Raw genomic sequence first — 14,700 nt, forward strand, 5'->3', positions numbered from 1 at the left:
GTTGCTAACTTTCATGCTTTTATTGTAGTCTCACAATAGTTGGTGTTTTCTTAAAGCCCTGGCTTCTGGAGTCATGTGATAGGTGAGAATCTTAGCTTTCATTTGGGAGAAAAACAAAGTTCCTAGTCCTTATGATTGGACAGAACCTTGAAAATGTGAATTTAAGCTAAAAATCAAACGGCAAATAAAAAAGAACCCCACTCATGATTTTAAGTTGACCTCAAGATTTTTAGAGCCTGACTCGCATGATTTTTGAATATTTGAGGCTGGCAATACTGTAATATAGTTCACCCACTTATCAATGGTTTTAATATAATGGGCAGGCACAAGGGTTCTCATTTGTTGTTGCCCCATGGCCCTTTTGTATCATCATAACTAGACACTCCAGCAGTAAAGCAGGCTTCTCTGGTGAATATCACTGGTACAGAGGACCTCTCCACAGGTGCAGTCAACTTTGCTGAGTCACCATTCCCACTACATGAGCCCCTGGCACAGGGGACTTGCTGAGGTGAAGATGGGAGGCATGTTAGGGGCAGGAGGTGGTATGGCTGTGGAGTCTCTATGCCTCAGGTATTCTGTGGCTGTACGAGGCCTATGGGGGATCATGGCAGCACCGGTGCAAGTTAGGGCAGCCTTTAGGGCTAATAGCCAATGGAGGCTAAGTCATCTCCAGTAATCACAGTGTTTGAGAGAAACTGCCCTCGCTTCAGTCCTTGTGCCAGCTAGAGTGCTGACATAGGAATGAACTCCCTTCTAGGCCCTCCCTGTGGAAGTAATGAATGGGGCCTGAAATGACTAGTCAGAATGTGAGTGAGTATATACAGGAAGTAATAACAGTTACATGTCCAGCCAAGCATAGGAGATGTCCTTTTCTCTGCTTCTTTGGTCAGAGATTAAACCCACCCTCAGGCAATTGATTTCTGCTCATATTCCCACAAGTGGTGGGTTTTTGTGTTTGTGTGTTTTTTTTTGTTTTTTTTTTTGGAAGTCTCATTCTTGTTGGAAGCTTTATGTGTTTTTAATATCTTTTTCACTGTTTCCTTTGTCTTCATCACCTTTTGTCACTGAGAATGGTTTGCCAGAATTGTGGGAACAGGGGCACAGAATCACAGCACTAGTATCAATGTGAATTATGCTTGCCCATCAAAGACAAAACTTAGAAATGTTAGACATAGATGCTTGATCCATGACTTGTAAAAGGCACATTGTAGTTACTTTAAGTGGTTGCCTCAGACTGTCCTGCTGCATTGTTGATAAGGGCTGAATTCTTCTTTTTTTATCCATGTAAATTCAGGGTAACTCCATTGAAGATGAGCAGACTTTGACCCAGAATATCTGCTAGTTTAATGTCTCAAGTGGCAGACTGTATAAAAAGAATACTGTGTATTGTACCAGCAAGGTAACAGACTTAAATAATTGAGCTTTGTATAGAAGAGTTATAAGAAGGACTATTCTTTTATCATTCTGGTCTTTATAACTTTTCCAGGGCCTAGTATCATGGATGTCAGGAAATACAGTGAATTCTTGTCATGTACACGAGCAAGTAAACTGACTTAATTTCAATAAATTGGCTTGGATAAGTACGAACAGCAGGTGGTATCCTTTGCTAACCTTGGACCTGATTAGCATGGAAGGTATGTATCCACTTCAGAAGGTGGTGATACCCCAAATGAATTCACAGCACTACCATTAAATAGGCAGTGAGATCTTGGAGATACTTTCTGGGATATTCACAGGTAGAATTACTCTAACTTGCAATTTAATATCGCTCTAGTTTTGCACAAATGCTCCTTCCTCCTCCTGTGAATTAATTCTGAAATGATATGTCATTTTTACTGCAGATTGATGACAGCAATGTCTTCCAAATCAGACATCTCTGCACCCTACTCTCTTCCCTGGCAATTTTCAGGTGAGTGGCCACAGTTAGCCCTGACCCCTTCTGCTGTATAAGTATAGTACCAAGCAGCAGTATTCCAAGGCTCACTAATGTCCCTTATAAATATGTAGCTAGGCCTCATAAGGTATAGACTGTATAGGATATGACTGTAAAGACTGGCAGTGCAATTCCGTCCTCCTTAACCTAAACTTGTAATAACTCATATGTTTCAGTGCTTGGCTCCTCCTATAGAAAATTACATCTGAGCAGTGCTCATGTGAAGAGAATAAATGTCTGAAGGGATTATACTGAACTCACCAACTTCTTTCCCGTGAGACCTAAGCTAGATTTAAAATAAGGTTTCTGGCAGTGGAAACACATGAATTTATTTACTGCATTTTGTACTATGCACAAAAAACATTTAAAAGGAAACAAAGGAGAATTCCCTGGGCATTCTCCTTGTGTCCAACAAATGTCTGCACCTCACACATATCATGTCCTAGTTTCCTATGGATGTCCCAGATTTTCATTTCCAGCCTGTTAGAGCTGAAACCAGTCCTTTGTCCCAGTTTCAATAAAATAATGCTTTGCACTTATATAGCACCTTTCAGCTGAGGTACTTACAGCATGGTACAAATGATGATAAAGCCTCTTTATGAGGTCAGTAGGAGATGGAGGTAGGGGTCACTTCACCTGTGTCTGCAGTGAAATATAGCAGCTGTTTAATTACAGATGGTGATGTTAACGGGCAGGAAGGGTAGAATACTACATAGAGGGGACAATGTGGGAGGAATGTACATGGGCAGATTGTATCTACTTGAGTTGGAATTTAGCCAGGTACTGAGAAATCCCTAATCAGCACAAGTGAACAAAGTCTCTACATCTTATCTGAGAGACACCACCTGTAGCAATACAGTGTGTCCCCTAAACATCAAGCTGGGCCACTGGTCAAAAATCAACTTAGAGGGAAAAGTATCCCCTACACAATCAACTTCCTGATGCATCTATTTTTTCCTTGGAGGTCTCTTTTCAAAGTACTGACCTGACCCTGTGCAACCATCTCAAACATTACCACCTCCCTCTTGAAGTGCAAGGGACTTTTCTTTGAACATGCATTCTCTAACAAACATAGCTCTGTGTGTGCATGTGCGTGTGTGTGAGAGAGAGAGAGAGAGAGAAAACCAAGCACATCACTGCACAGACTTCTCCCCCAGAGAGAGAAGATGAGAGAACACAAGCTAGATGCGAGTCAGGATGCTTAATGCACTACTGGAAGGCAGTCAGCTACTATGATGAAGAGCACGGTATAAGAACCTACATAAAATATGTTAGAGCTAACTGGTTCACAATACGAGATGGTTTGATGGTAGGTAATCAGATGACTTGCTAACCTCTCATTACCCAGTGCTCTGCCATCCTTGTGGTATTGGGTTGAACTGGAAGCCTAGCTATGAAGGCACTGCTCCTCCCCAGTGAATTGTGCCGGTTAGCCCACTCATATCAAAATTTCACATGAAAAAATATGCTGCAAGGTTGAATGTCCCAAGCCTCCATTGCTCTATAGCATGCATCAGTTTAAAGGGTAAGCATCAAACTGGGGTCACCTCTGAGCAGCAAACTCATGTTTAAAGTTACGCATCAGAGCATGATAGGAACGGAAAGGTGAGAAAACTGACAGGTAATACCTCTACCCAACTTCTACCCTCTCTTAAAACCTGCTAGTAGCAAATTCACGTACTCCATCAGTCTGTGCCCTAGTTGAGAAATCCTCCTACTTACTGTCAATGATAAATGTCCAACTCCACAGCTGTCAAAATTCACTCTCATCCCTTATTTTCTCTATCAATATTAAGTGATGGGCCCTGCTTTTCTCTTTTGTGCTCACTCCTATATAATGTATGTACTGAAGAACTTTCTTTGATAGTGTTTCAATAACAATCTTTTTTTTCTTGAGTGAAAGCCTCCCCAAATTCTCCCCAAGTTGTAGCTGCCATGCTCCTGGCTGTGATGGAGTGGATAAAACTCAGTTCAGATTCTCAAGACTGACTCAACTTATTGGGCCAGAGGTTTTGTTGTTAAGAAACAGGAGATGTATTCTCTCTTCTCCTGGAAACTAAGCAAATTATGTCTGCATAATTCCCAGGCTGACAGAGTGCTGTGTTAAGGAAGGAAGAAGGGTGACACTTTGGGTTGGAGAGCAGCATACCAGTTTTCCTTCTTTCAGACTGCAAAAATAAAGAAAGAGCAAAATCCCTGTTAATTCTAATATCTGCTGTGGCTATCATCCTAGTCTTCATAATTTAACTAATCATCTGCAGGCCCAGTTTACTGTTTAAAAAGTCCTAGCAGAACATGGTGGCTCCTAATGTGGTTCCCCTGGCCAGAGACGTTTAGTTGGAGAGAACAGTGCAATAGACTCCTCGATGGTTAGGGTCCCACTGCATTGCCATATCTACTATTGAGGTATCGTCTTGATGCTGTCCTGACCACATAACTCTGTTTAGTCTTGATTGTGTAGACAGAGCAAAATGGCTTATGACCATGTTACCAAACTGTTATAATCCTGAGATAATATTCACCCAAGATGGGGCAGGGAGGGGTAAATGTCCTCCTATGCCCTAGCTGGGATTCACTCTTAGAGTGATGTCACTGCCTGCACTCCTTTGGGGTCTCTGTTGGGAAGTGGGCAGCTTGATGTTGTGTCCTGTCCTGGCCGTGCTCTCCCCTAGCCAGCACAACATTTTTGGTCTGTGCTGGTGTGACTAAGTGGGAATTTTGGTAATATTTTTATGATTCCAGTGTATGCTTCAGTTTCCCACTGTGCTTTGCATTGCTATGCATGGAGTGTAAAGGGCTGAAAATTTGCTGTTGGGGCAAAGCAGAGAACATGAGGTGTTGTCACATAACTGTCTGCAGGGGTACGAATGGTTCTTAAAGGACTGGCTGAAGTCAACACATATGAATAGAGGACAACGGGAACCCTAAGAGCCAGGATGTTCACAATTAGCAACCAACAACCAAAAGGAAGGAGATTTTTTTCCCCATTCCTTGGCAGGGAAGCAAGGCAAAATCCCCAGCTGAAGAACAAAGGGCAAAGGTGTCAGGTGGTAGAGTTAAGCACTGGCTTTTGGAGAAAAAGAGCCATACACACATCTGGGACTAAGGAGAAAGGGACAGAGAACGAGAGAAGGCCAAAATGGCTTCAACAGCAGCACAGCTCAAGGGAGCCCTGGACTGGCATTGGTTAGGCTAAGTACTATCTTAATTTTTGTCTCTTTGCTAACCTAAGGACTTTCAGATTCTATATGCCAGGTGACTAACGAATTTATTGCATCATTTTGAAAAGGCAGCCTGATGTGTCTGCAAATACTCACCAAGAGCATTGTGGCCTGAAGGGGTACAATACAAGCCTCCCACAGGAGTCTGGCTTGGCTGGACTAGCTGCAAGTAGTCACGAGGAGACAGGGATTGCTAATGCCTGAAGGCCCAGTTTCAGAGTCTTGGAGGCCATACGTGGGCTGCTGTGGAATTGCATGGTTCCTTGGAGCTGGGCACACCAAAGGGGTCACTCCCAAGGGACTGGTTATAGCCGGAGGCATAGACTGTGGATCTGTGACAGCTGGCTTACTAGTCTTTCTATATAGCAGAGGGGTGGCTCTGACCACTTCACCACCACCACAACATCCCCGGTAGACTTTCTGCTTCTGGGGACTGTGCTGCCAGAATCTATGCCACGTGGAGTAAATCTGGACCCTGGTCTTTACAACAGGTTTTGATAAGGCAGTTAGAACATGGTTTGATGCCATCTACATAGGCAAGATCAAACCATGCTAGAAAATAACACAATCCCTAACATAGTAGATTTGTCTAAGCTGATGGATCCTTTAGGATAGTTTGGCCAGTACAGTTCATAAGGATGGGAAAATCTTGTTCCATGATATTCAGGGAACTGCAAGAAGGTGAGGGTGCTTGTGGGAAATGAGTGGAGAGAGATCCATGTCTGGGAGTGGGGTTGAAATGAGGGCAAGGTGATAAGAATGAGCATCCTTGGTAGTCTAAGTAAATATCTTTGAGCCTTTGAGTATTTGGAGTTAAAATATTAGATCAGCATCTAGTCCTGCTTTGAGCAGGGGGCTGGACTGGATGACCTCCTGAGGTGCCTTCCAATCATAATCTTCTATAATTCTATGATAGTAGAATAAAACAATTAAAAAGACTCCCCAGCAGAAATGCCATTAATTTTGGGCAAAAAGTCCCTACAAATGGTGCCAAAATTTCCTCCAGATTTCTACTGCATCTGCTAGTAAATGTATTATTCTAATACATTTTAACTGTGGGATTTCTCCACTTGTTAGTTGATTTTATCAGCTTAATAAAATAGCTACTGTTCTGTCTTTACTTGGCAGAGTGTTCCAGCTGAATAAAAGTCCTTCACAAATTAATCAAAGTTTTTTTTTTTTTTTTTTTTTTTTTTTTGGGGCCCTGTAATCCTTCGTAATAATGCCATTTTCTTCATAATTCATGCATGACCATCTTTACAAAACTCTTTGGTGGGCAAAAAAAACAAAAATGCTTGTCATGAATGTATTTGTGACTCAGTGCTATTCAACATGACACAGTTCCATTTCTTATTTTCTTTATTCATTGGTGAGACAGGATCCTGCTTAATCCTCTTAACAGCCTTATATTTGTGATGTGCTGGCATTTTTTCTTTGTATTATGTTCTGTTTGTTATTACAGAGGCAATTAGAAAGATATGTATAAGACATTTCAAATTGTTGAGCTGGCAAATGTTTATTCTAACTGGCTTTTGATTCTGAGGGGAATGCCAAAGGGATTTGTATTGGTTCTTGCTTTTTGCCTTGCATGTTAATTTTGTTTGGTGGCAGTTTGGCTGAGGCATACAAAATATGTCAATGAAACTGTTTTATTAGATTAAAAGTCACTAGATGCTAAAATGTTTGGCAAAGCAATTTTATTAATGCACAAACAATAAATAATCCACATGGTGACTTTTTTTGGTCTACATTTCTTTCCTGCTCACACAAGAATAGTGTTACTCCATTCCAAAGACACTGGCAAATGTTGGTAGCCAGATTACAGCTATAGAAAATTGCATTCAAACTTTTTTATTACTTGAGATTTGAAAGACTGTTCTACTGAAATGTTGCATTTGAGTGAAGAATGTTATAGTGGAGGCTGTTTCCCCTTTCAAATTAAGCAGCAGAAATTTTGCTTATTCCATGACAGCTGTTCATGGACAGCGAGAAAAGAAATCAAGATAAACATTGTAATACCTCTCCCCAATTTGCAGAATGTCTCACGTTTCTGGTCACAAGTTTTTAGGATGTGTAAACATTTTTAGTTGGGTGTGGTGGTGTTTGTTTGAGATTCTTTTAGAATTAATCAATCCCCCCTCCCACACTTATTGCCAAATATTGTATAGCCCTGTGCTGGAAATCTGCCAAATCCCACTTCATACTGAGGCTATGACTACTCTATAAGTGCTGCAGCAGCATAGGGGCAATGATGCAGCTACACTGCTGTAGCATTGTAGTGTAGACATTTGCTGCAGTGACTGAAGGGTTTTCCCATCACTGTAGTACATCCACCCTCTCAAGAGGTGATAGCTCAATGAAAGAATTCTTCCATTTATCTAGGGGTATCTGTACTGGGGCTTAGGTCACTTTGCACCCCTGAGTGATGTGACAAGATTGACCTAAGTTTTAAGTGTAGACCAGGCCTGACACAATGCTGTGGCTTCTGGAAAACACTTCATATAGCTCTTTGGGCAGAGGAGAGACTTTGGGCCCAATTCTTAGATACTCCATTCCTGCACTTGGAGTCTGATCCATAACCCATTGAATTCAATGGAAATATTCCTATTGACTTTGACAGGTATGGGGATAAACTATGGGAGGGTGTAATGAAGCAAGAATGGTTTGAATGCAGTGTGCTCTAATGGATATGGCACTAGCCTGAGATCCACTAAAGAGGTGTAGAGGGGTAGCCGTGTTAGTCTGTTTTTAGCAAAACAGCAAGAGTCCTGTGGCACCTTAAAGACTAACAAATTTATTTGGACATAAGCTTTCGTGGGCAGAAACCCACTTCATCGGATGCATGATGCATGAAGGCGGATGCATCCGACAAAGTGGGTTTCTGCCCACAAAAGCTTATGCCCAAATACATTTACTAAAGAGGTAAATTCCCTTAAACTTAAGATTTCTGGTAAAATTTTGTTCAACCTTTGAAGACCCTCTTTAAGCACCTCATTTTTGCTGGTTCCTTAAGTAGCTTGTGAAAAATTTCAATGTGCATTTCTTTTGGGGAGAAAGACAGCATAAAAATAACAGTTTTGAGACTCTATTTTGCTGTGTTTATAGCTGGAATGTCTTCCAGAGACAGGTATCATCATTGATACTTCTGAGCAGGAACTCACATCAGATAAGAGAAGGGACAGTGAATGTAGCTCTCATTGGGCATCTGACAAAACAGGAGGCTTTCCAAATTATGGTAAAATTTATTTTAATCATTTTGATTACATTATTAATACATTTATAATTCACTGTTCACTTAAAATTCCTCTGCTTTCCCATAGTGTCAGATGGAGCTGAGCTCCTTGTCCTACTCTAATGATCATGAAAGCTCTTTCCTCTTTGATTAAATACACTCTCTGAGCCCTCAGGGTCATAATTGTACCACAGATCTCATTAGATTAGATTAGACTATTGCCACTTAATATTGTGCCCAAAATATATTTCAGTGGTCATTTAGAACATCCATTAAGCTTGCATGTTAAATTGTAAAGGGCACTTTCAAGAAATCTCGCACACAGAATCATGGCTCAGTGATATCACAAGACCCTCTCAAGCACAACAGATGCCATGTGACAGAGTCCAAAACAGAAAGGGTTTTTCTCTCCATTTTCCTGCATCTCCTGTAGTTTTTTTACACCTATTTTTTTACACCTGTGAAAAGTAGGTGTAAAATTATACCATTCTGATTGCTCCTTCTCCATGTGGCTGAGTCCTGCTGGGGCCCAGTGCCCCAAAACAACTACATGAGTTCATCCTAAAATTGGTACGTGAAACAGAGGAGGGGGACAGAGACAGTCTGCTGCTCTCTCCAGGCAACAAGGGCCTTTATTAGGCTGCTCCACAAGGAAGCTGCATGTTGCAAGCTGGTGTGGATGCTGTTTGGGCTTAGTGTCCTGGAGTGGTCACCTAGCTGTAGTGGGGAAGAAAAGAGTGGCTGGCAGGCCCACACTCTCTCCTTCCTGCTACCTCCCTCAGAACAAGGGCCTTCGGTATATATGTTTACATCAGTCATTTGGGGTTTTTTGGGGGGCTTTTTTTGGTTTTTGTTTTTTAATTTTTGAAGGTCAGCATCCTACATTTTGTCTCAAGTTTGGAGGTAAATAATAAATCATCCTACAATAGCAGGGGGATGGCCAAAATGACTTAATAGGTCTTTTCCATCTCTAATGTCTATGATTTAATGAATAAACCTAGCAACACATTGCAGTAAGTGGCTAACCATGATTAATTGCTTTGGCATTAACTATAATGCACCATTAAACATGATAAAATATTTTGGCATCAATATAGTGTAAATAAACTTGCTAATTAGTAAGACAATGAAAATAATTTTGGGCCCCAATTCTGTTACCATTAGGACTTTGGCAGGAAGAAAATTGGGCCCCAGTCCCACATACACTTATGCATATGCTTTAACCTTAACATTAATTTTACTACTGTGAGTAGTTTCATTGTGAGTAGTCCCGCTCATGATAGGAACTTTGGCATGTGTATAAGGATCAGGGCATTAGTTTGGAGGTTCCTATTGGAAATTCAAAAGGTCTAATCATCCTCCACATACAATTATGTTTAATTGCAGTTGGAATAGCTTGGAAACAGTGCAACTGAGAACAGAAATTGGCTCTGTTTTAAAGTAGTTAATTTATCCTGTGTATTTTGGGAACTGGTCATTTGGAAGCACAGATTTCATTTTAGTATGATGGAAAAATAATTACAATCAGTGAGAACCCCTATTGCAGCTATTTTCCCATTAAAGAAACAGAATCTCTTTGGGACAACAATTTGAAAACCAGCAAAGAAAGATATCAAGTTGTACCTTTTTAAAATCTATCTTTCTGAGGATTTAAAAACCTTTGTAAATAGGGTCAGCAAGCAAATGTTTAGTGTTCCCAAATGCAAAAGCCTGTAGCTCCAGACAAAAGATCATTAGACATAACCTTCTTACAAACTTGTAATGTAAGATTAAATTTGATTGATATAACATTTAATTAACTGAATGCCTCTTTCTGACAAAGGCCTCTGTAAATTTTATATTCATAAACAGGACTGTCAATGACACTGATATAATCTTGAGTCCCAGCCATCTTTTTTATGCAACTAATTTTTTTACACCCAAAGGAATACAGCCTATACACTTATCCTTGTTAATTAGGCTACATTATAGCCAATCTACTTACCAAGCCTTCCTAATGAAGAAAAATAGCATTTAAGATTAAAGTTGGCAGTCTTTTTTTTTAAAAAAAAAAAAAAAAAAAAAAAAAAAAAATCACATTAACCATTTAAATCCTTAAATTGTTTACTCCCCATGAGGTAGACATGATATACAGAAAGCTTTATCCTTCATCAAAACATTGTCATGGATACACTAAGGGACTGCTGTACTGATGGGAGAGGGTTAAATGGGGCTCAGCTGCACTTATTTCTGGACCTAGAACTCTGCGGGTGAGTTTCCAACACACTCTGAGGACTCTAGGACCCAGGGCTGGAGAGAGGAGTCATCCAGAGACTACAGCTGAAACAGGCAGAAGCAGCCAAAGCAGGGACCTTTGGACCTCTGAACATTCAGAAAACTTTCTACAGTTCTGACTGGACATTCCCTGCCCTATGCTGATTGGCTGTTTGCTTCAAACCTTCCCCTACCTCACAATCTCTTCACCACAGCTTCACTCCACACCTGACTCTCTTAGGCTACGTTTATACTGATGGCGGCAAATTTGCCGCCGCCATATTGATCTTTCTGGATTGAGTGGTCAGTGAGACCCGCTCAATTGATCAGGAAGTCGACTGAGTAAGTCCACCCCCTCAAGTAGTGTTCCCGTCGGCTCAGCGCAATGTAAACAGTGCGCAGAAGGGAAGCAGAGCAATCGACGTCAGTTATGCAAGCTACTCTGTGTAGTTTGCGTAACTCCCATTGACTGCCACTGAATCACGTGGTAAGTGTGAACCAGCCCTTACTCCCTTATCCTGTGGATAAGTACTCCCCTTACTGTGCCTCTCACTCCTCTTCTCTTCAGCTTATTCACCCCCCCACCCAAAAAAAAAGGCAGCAACATGATGTTTGCTGCCATTATGTTGTTCATTCTGCAGGAGTGTTCTATCCTTTTCCCTCCTTTGTGTCTGTATTGTCTATTTAGATTGGATGCTCTTTGGGGCAGGGACTGTTTATTGTCCTGTACTCATACAGTGCCTAGTAAAATGGGGACCCTGCTCTTTGTTGGCTCTTAAGCACTCCATAATAATACTAATATAACAACTATAAAACGTTAGTTCTCCCTGATGCCCCAAGGTACAATAGAAGTCAAATGCGGAGGAAAGTCACAACAGAGGCAGAAGCATCCTGAATTAAAGGGTGTGGGAAGGATTAACTAATAGACTGAAAAGTACATAACTTTCAAAGCCATGGCTTTCCTCTTTCTCTCATGTCTAATTAATTATGCATGGCAAGGACACAAACAGCCAAATCTCGCCCTAAGGCGCTAATGAGGCTGGTAAACCACCTAATCAATGCTGAATACCTACAACTTGCAACGGAACTGAGAACCAAGCACTGTGAGTTATCATCCTACTTCGCTAAAAAGATGATGCACCTTTGGGAAGCTTTCTCAAATAGCATGGATGTGCTCCATCTATAACCATCAACTCAACAGCTCACCTGCATTCAGTTCAGTATGTTCATTCGTCAAGAAGTAATGGACACCCTAAAGGAGACTCAACCCAAGACTTGTGAATCCAACCCATGACCCTCCTAGCTTGTGAAAGAGTCATGAACAACTGGTTCCACTCTTGATTAAACTAACTCACACATAATTCAGAAAAGAAATCTTTCCTTCTTTCTTCAAATACTCCATAATCTGACCAATACTGAATAAACCCATCCTGGATACATCAGCTGTAGCCAACTACCTTCCAGTGTCAAACTTCCCATTCCTGAGCAAGCTCACAGAGAAGCTAGCCAAAGGTAAGCTACAAGCTCATCTAATTGAAGTCAATATTCTATACCTGGAACAATCTGAATTCATGGCAGAACATGGAACTGAAACAGTCTTTAATGGCACTGCTGGATAATCTCCTGTCAATGGTTAAGGACAGATGTCTATTTGCATAGATGAAGCTCTCCTGAACCTCTGTGCAGCATTTAACACTGCAGCCCATGAGAGACAGCTATCTCACCTGAGACAAGTGGCAGAGGTCCAGGGGAATGTGCTGAAATAGTTGGAGTCCTTCCTGGAGGAAGCACCCAATGAACAGTGACAGGAAACTGCACTACCAGGGCTAGACCCCTCAGTTGTGAAGTCCATCGAGGATCAATTCTCTCTCCAGTCCTTTTCCACATCTATATGCAGCTACCGATTAACTGGGCAAAGGACATGTACTCAAGTGCCAGCAATATTCAGATTATATACAGTTCTACCTATCCTGCACCATATAAAACCACACCACTACTAGCAAGATGACCCAGTGCTTGGATCAGATCAGTTTGGAAGAATAGCTGGATGAAGATGAATCCAAACAAGACTGTGGTAATGCTGGTAAGCAGAGGAAAGTATTTTAAGAGTTCACATCCTTGGTGCAGCCTCTTCTGGTTGAAGGCCCACACCTACAACTAATCAATTCAGTTTGCAGTTTAGGAGTACTCTTGGATTCCTCACTGCATAAGCTTTCACATAGCAGCACTAGCAAGTAATGCTTTCTATCATCTCCATTTGGCTAGGAGACTCTATCCCATCCAGGCAGACAGTGATCTGGCCTTTGTTATCCATATCTTTTGTCACTTCTCAACTGAACTACAATAATATTACATACCTTGGCAAAAAGCCCGAAACCTTTAGGGTTTGTGTACCCGGTGGGTAATGAGGTGTGTGGGATGTAATTTCTAAAGTTCACTAATGTGTCGAGCATTAATTGTCCTATGTAGACCCTGCTGGTGCGCTTTAATGTAGTGATATTTGAAACAGTACTATATTAAACAGCACTGGGGAACCTTTAATGCACACCAGCAGGGTCTATATGGACAAACTGATGAACAACATGTTAGTGTGTTTTAGAAATCTCACTTCTGTAGAGCTCGTTACCCACCATGTAGACAAACTCCAACTAATACAGAATCCAGCAGCATCTGTCCTCAGAAGCAAAGGCTACCACAAGCACCTCAACCCTGTCCTCCCCTTTCTACACTGGCTTCCCATAGAATTTCTAATCAAGTTCAAGATTTTGGTCCTTATCTTCAAGGCATTCCATGGCCTTGGGCCCCGGGTATCTAAAAGACCACCTAACGCTCTGGGAAGGTTGTGGACCTCTCAGTGGTATACTTTGTCTGTGTAGGATACAGAACTTTCTTTGTAGCCAGTCAGACTATAGAATGAACTCCCTGAAGAAGTAAGTACCATCACAAACCTCACCACGTTCCTCTCCAAGTGCAAGGCATGATTCTTTGACCTTGCCTTCTCTAACATATAGGCAACGGTAAGAACCCATAGGCCTAGAATGGGGATCTGCTGGTTTTAAGGCAGGTTCTGCTTCCTTGTCACTATCAGGGGCCCAGGCAGGGTTGCCACCAAGCAGAACTGAGAGGCAAAGTCCTGCAGGAAGTCCTCCCCTAAGGGGCATGAGTGACAGCTCTCTGTGATTCCCTGATTGGCTGCCACACCCCATATAAACCAGGAAACCATTTCTGGGAGTTGTCTGAGCAATGCCGATTTCCAAAGTGTTTTTGCCTTAGATCCTATTTGCCGCTCCTCACTGCAACTCACCTTGATCCTAGGCTTGACTTCTAACCTTGATCCTGGTTTTTACTGTCTCTGACTTAAGACCAGTGCTGACCCTGGTGAAAGATCCTTGCTTGGCCCGACCCCAATTGTTGTTGTTTTTACTTTCAATTTGGTAATGGACTGTGATTTTGCGGTAGTGACCTGGCCTGGCTCTGAACTGATCTGACTTTTGGTCCCAAGTCTGAGTAACTTGCTTTGTGCCTACAGGCTGTCAGCAACCTGACCCTGACAGCAATGTGTATATTAAGAAACAAAACAGAAATGCACAAAACAGAACAACCCTACCACAACAAAACACTCCACTGCATGTGATTCTTCCAATCGGAAGAGGCTGAGAGAACCTCCAACATGTGATATATGTTAGTCATGTTGCTCAACACACTCATACTTTGGTGGTGAGCACAGGATAAGATCCTACATAGAACAGATGTTCAGGATGGGCCACATAGCAACACAAACAGCACAGTGCAATCATGAAAAATGTAAAATTTCAGTTTAAAAATGAAGCAACATTTTAATTTCTTGAATACATTTTTCAACTGGGTTTAAAGTATGGCATATTTAATGGTGATAGTAGTAAGGGAAATGAGAGAAGAGAATAATGTAATCACAGAAGTTAAAGATGGAAAACACCTATTAGATCAATGGTCCCCAAACTTTTCCTCTCATGCCCACTACTTACCAGTAATAGAATGTGTCCACACACACCCAGGCCAGAAGCTGTCGCTGGGAGCGGGGA

At 41.6% G+C, this 14,700-nt stretch overlaps 1 protein-coding gene across 2 annotated transcripts in view; it reads left to right on the plus strand.

The window, feature by feature from the left end:
• PLEKHA7 (pleckstrin homology domain containing A7) overlaps positions 1-14,700 on the plus strand; it is a 291,612-nt gene that overhangs the window by 15,706 nt on the left and 261,206 nt on the right. The window contains exons 1-3 of one of the 2 annotated variants that reach the window (XM_067540693.1): positions 1,304-1,399; positions 1,487-1,634; positions 1,842-1,909. Coding sequence is in view for 1 of the 2 variants with exons in the window: in XM_067540688.1 (XP_067396789.1) it covers positions 1,842-1,909 (68 nt within the window). In the remaining variant the exon portion in view is untranslated. Of the gene's footprint in view, positions 1-1,303; positions 1,400-1,486; positions 1,635-1,841; positions 1,910-14,700 lie in introns of those variants that run through there. The other variant, XM_067540688.1, reaches the window with a different exon arrangement.

This window comes from Emydura macquarii, unplaced genomic scaffold (genome assembly GCF_026122565.2).
Source record: "Emydura macquarii macquarii isolate MOO-44397 ecotype Brisbane River unplaced genomic scaffold, CSIRO-AGI_Emac_v2 contig_587, whole genome shotgun sequence".
Lineage (NCBI taxonomy): Eukaryota > Metazoa > Chordata > Testudines > Chelidae > Emydura > Emydura macquarii.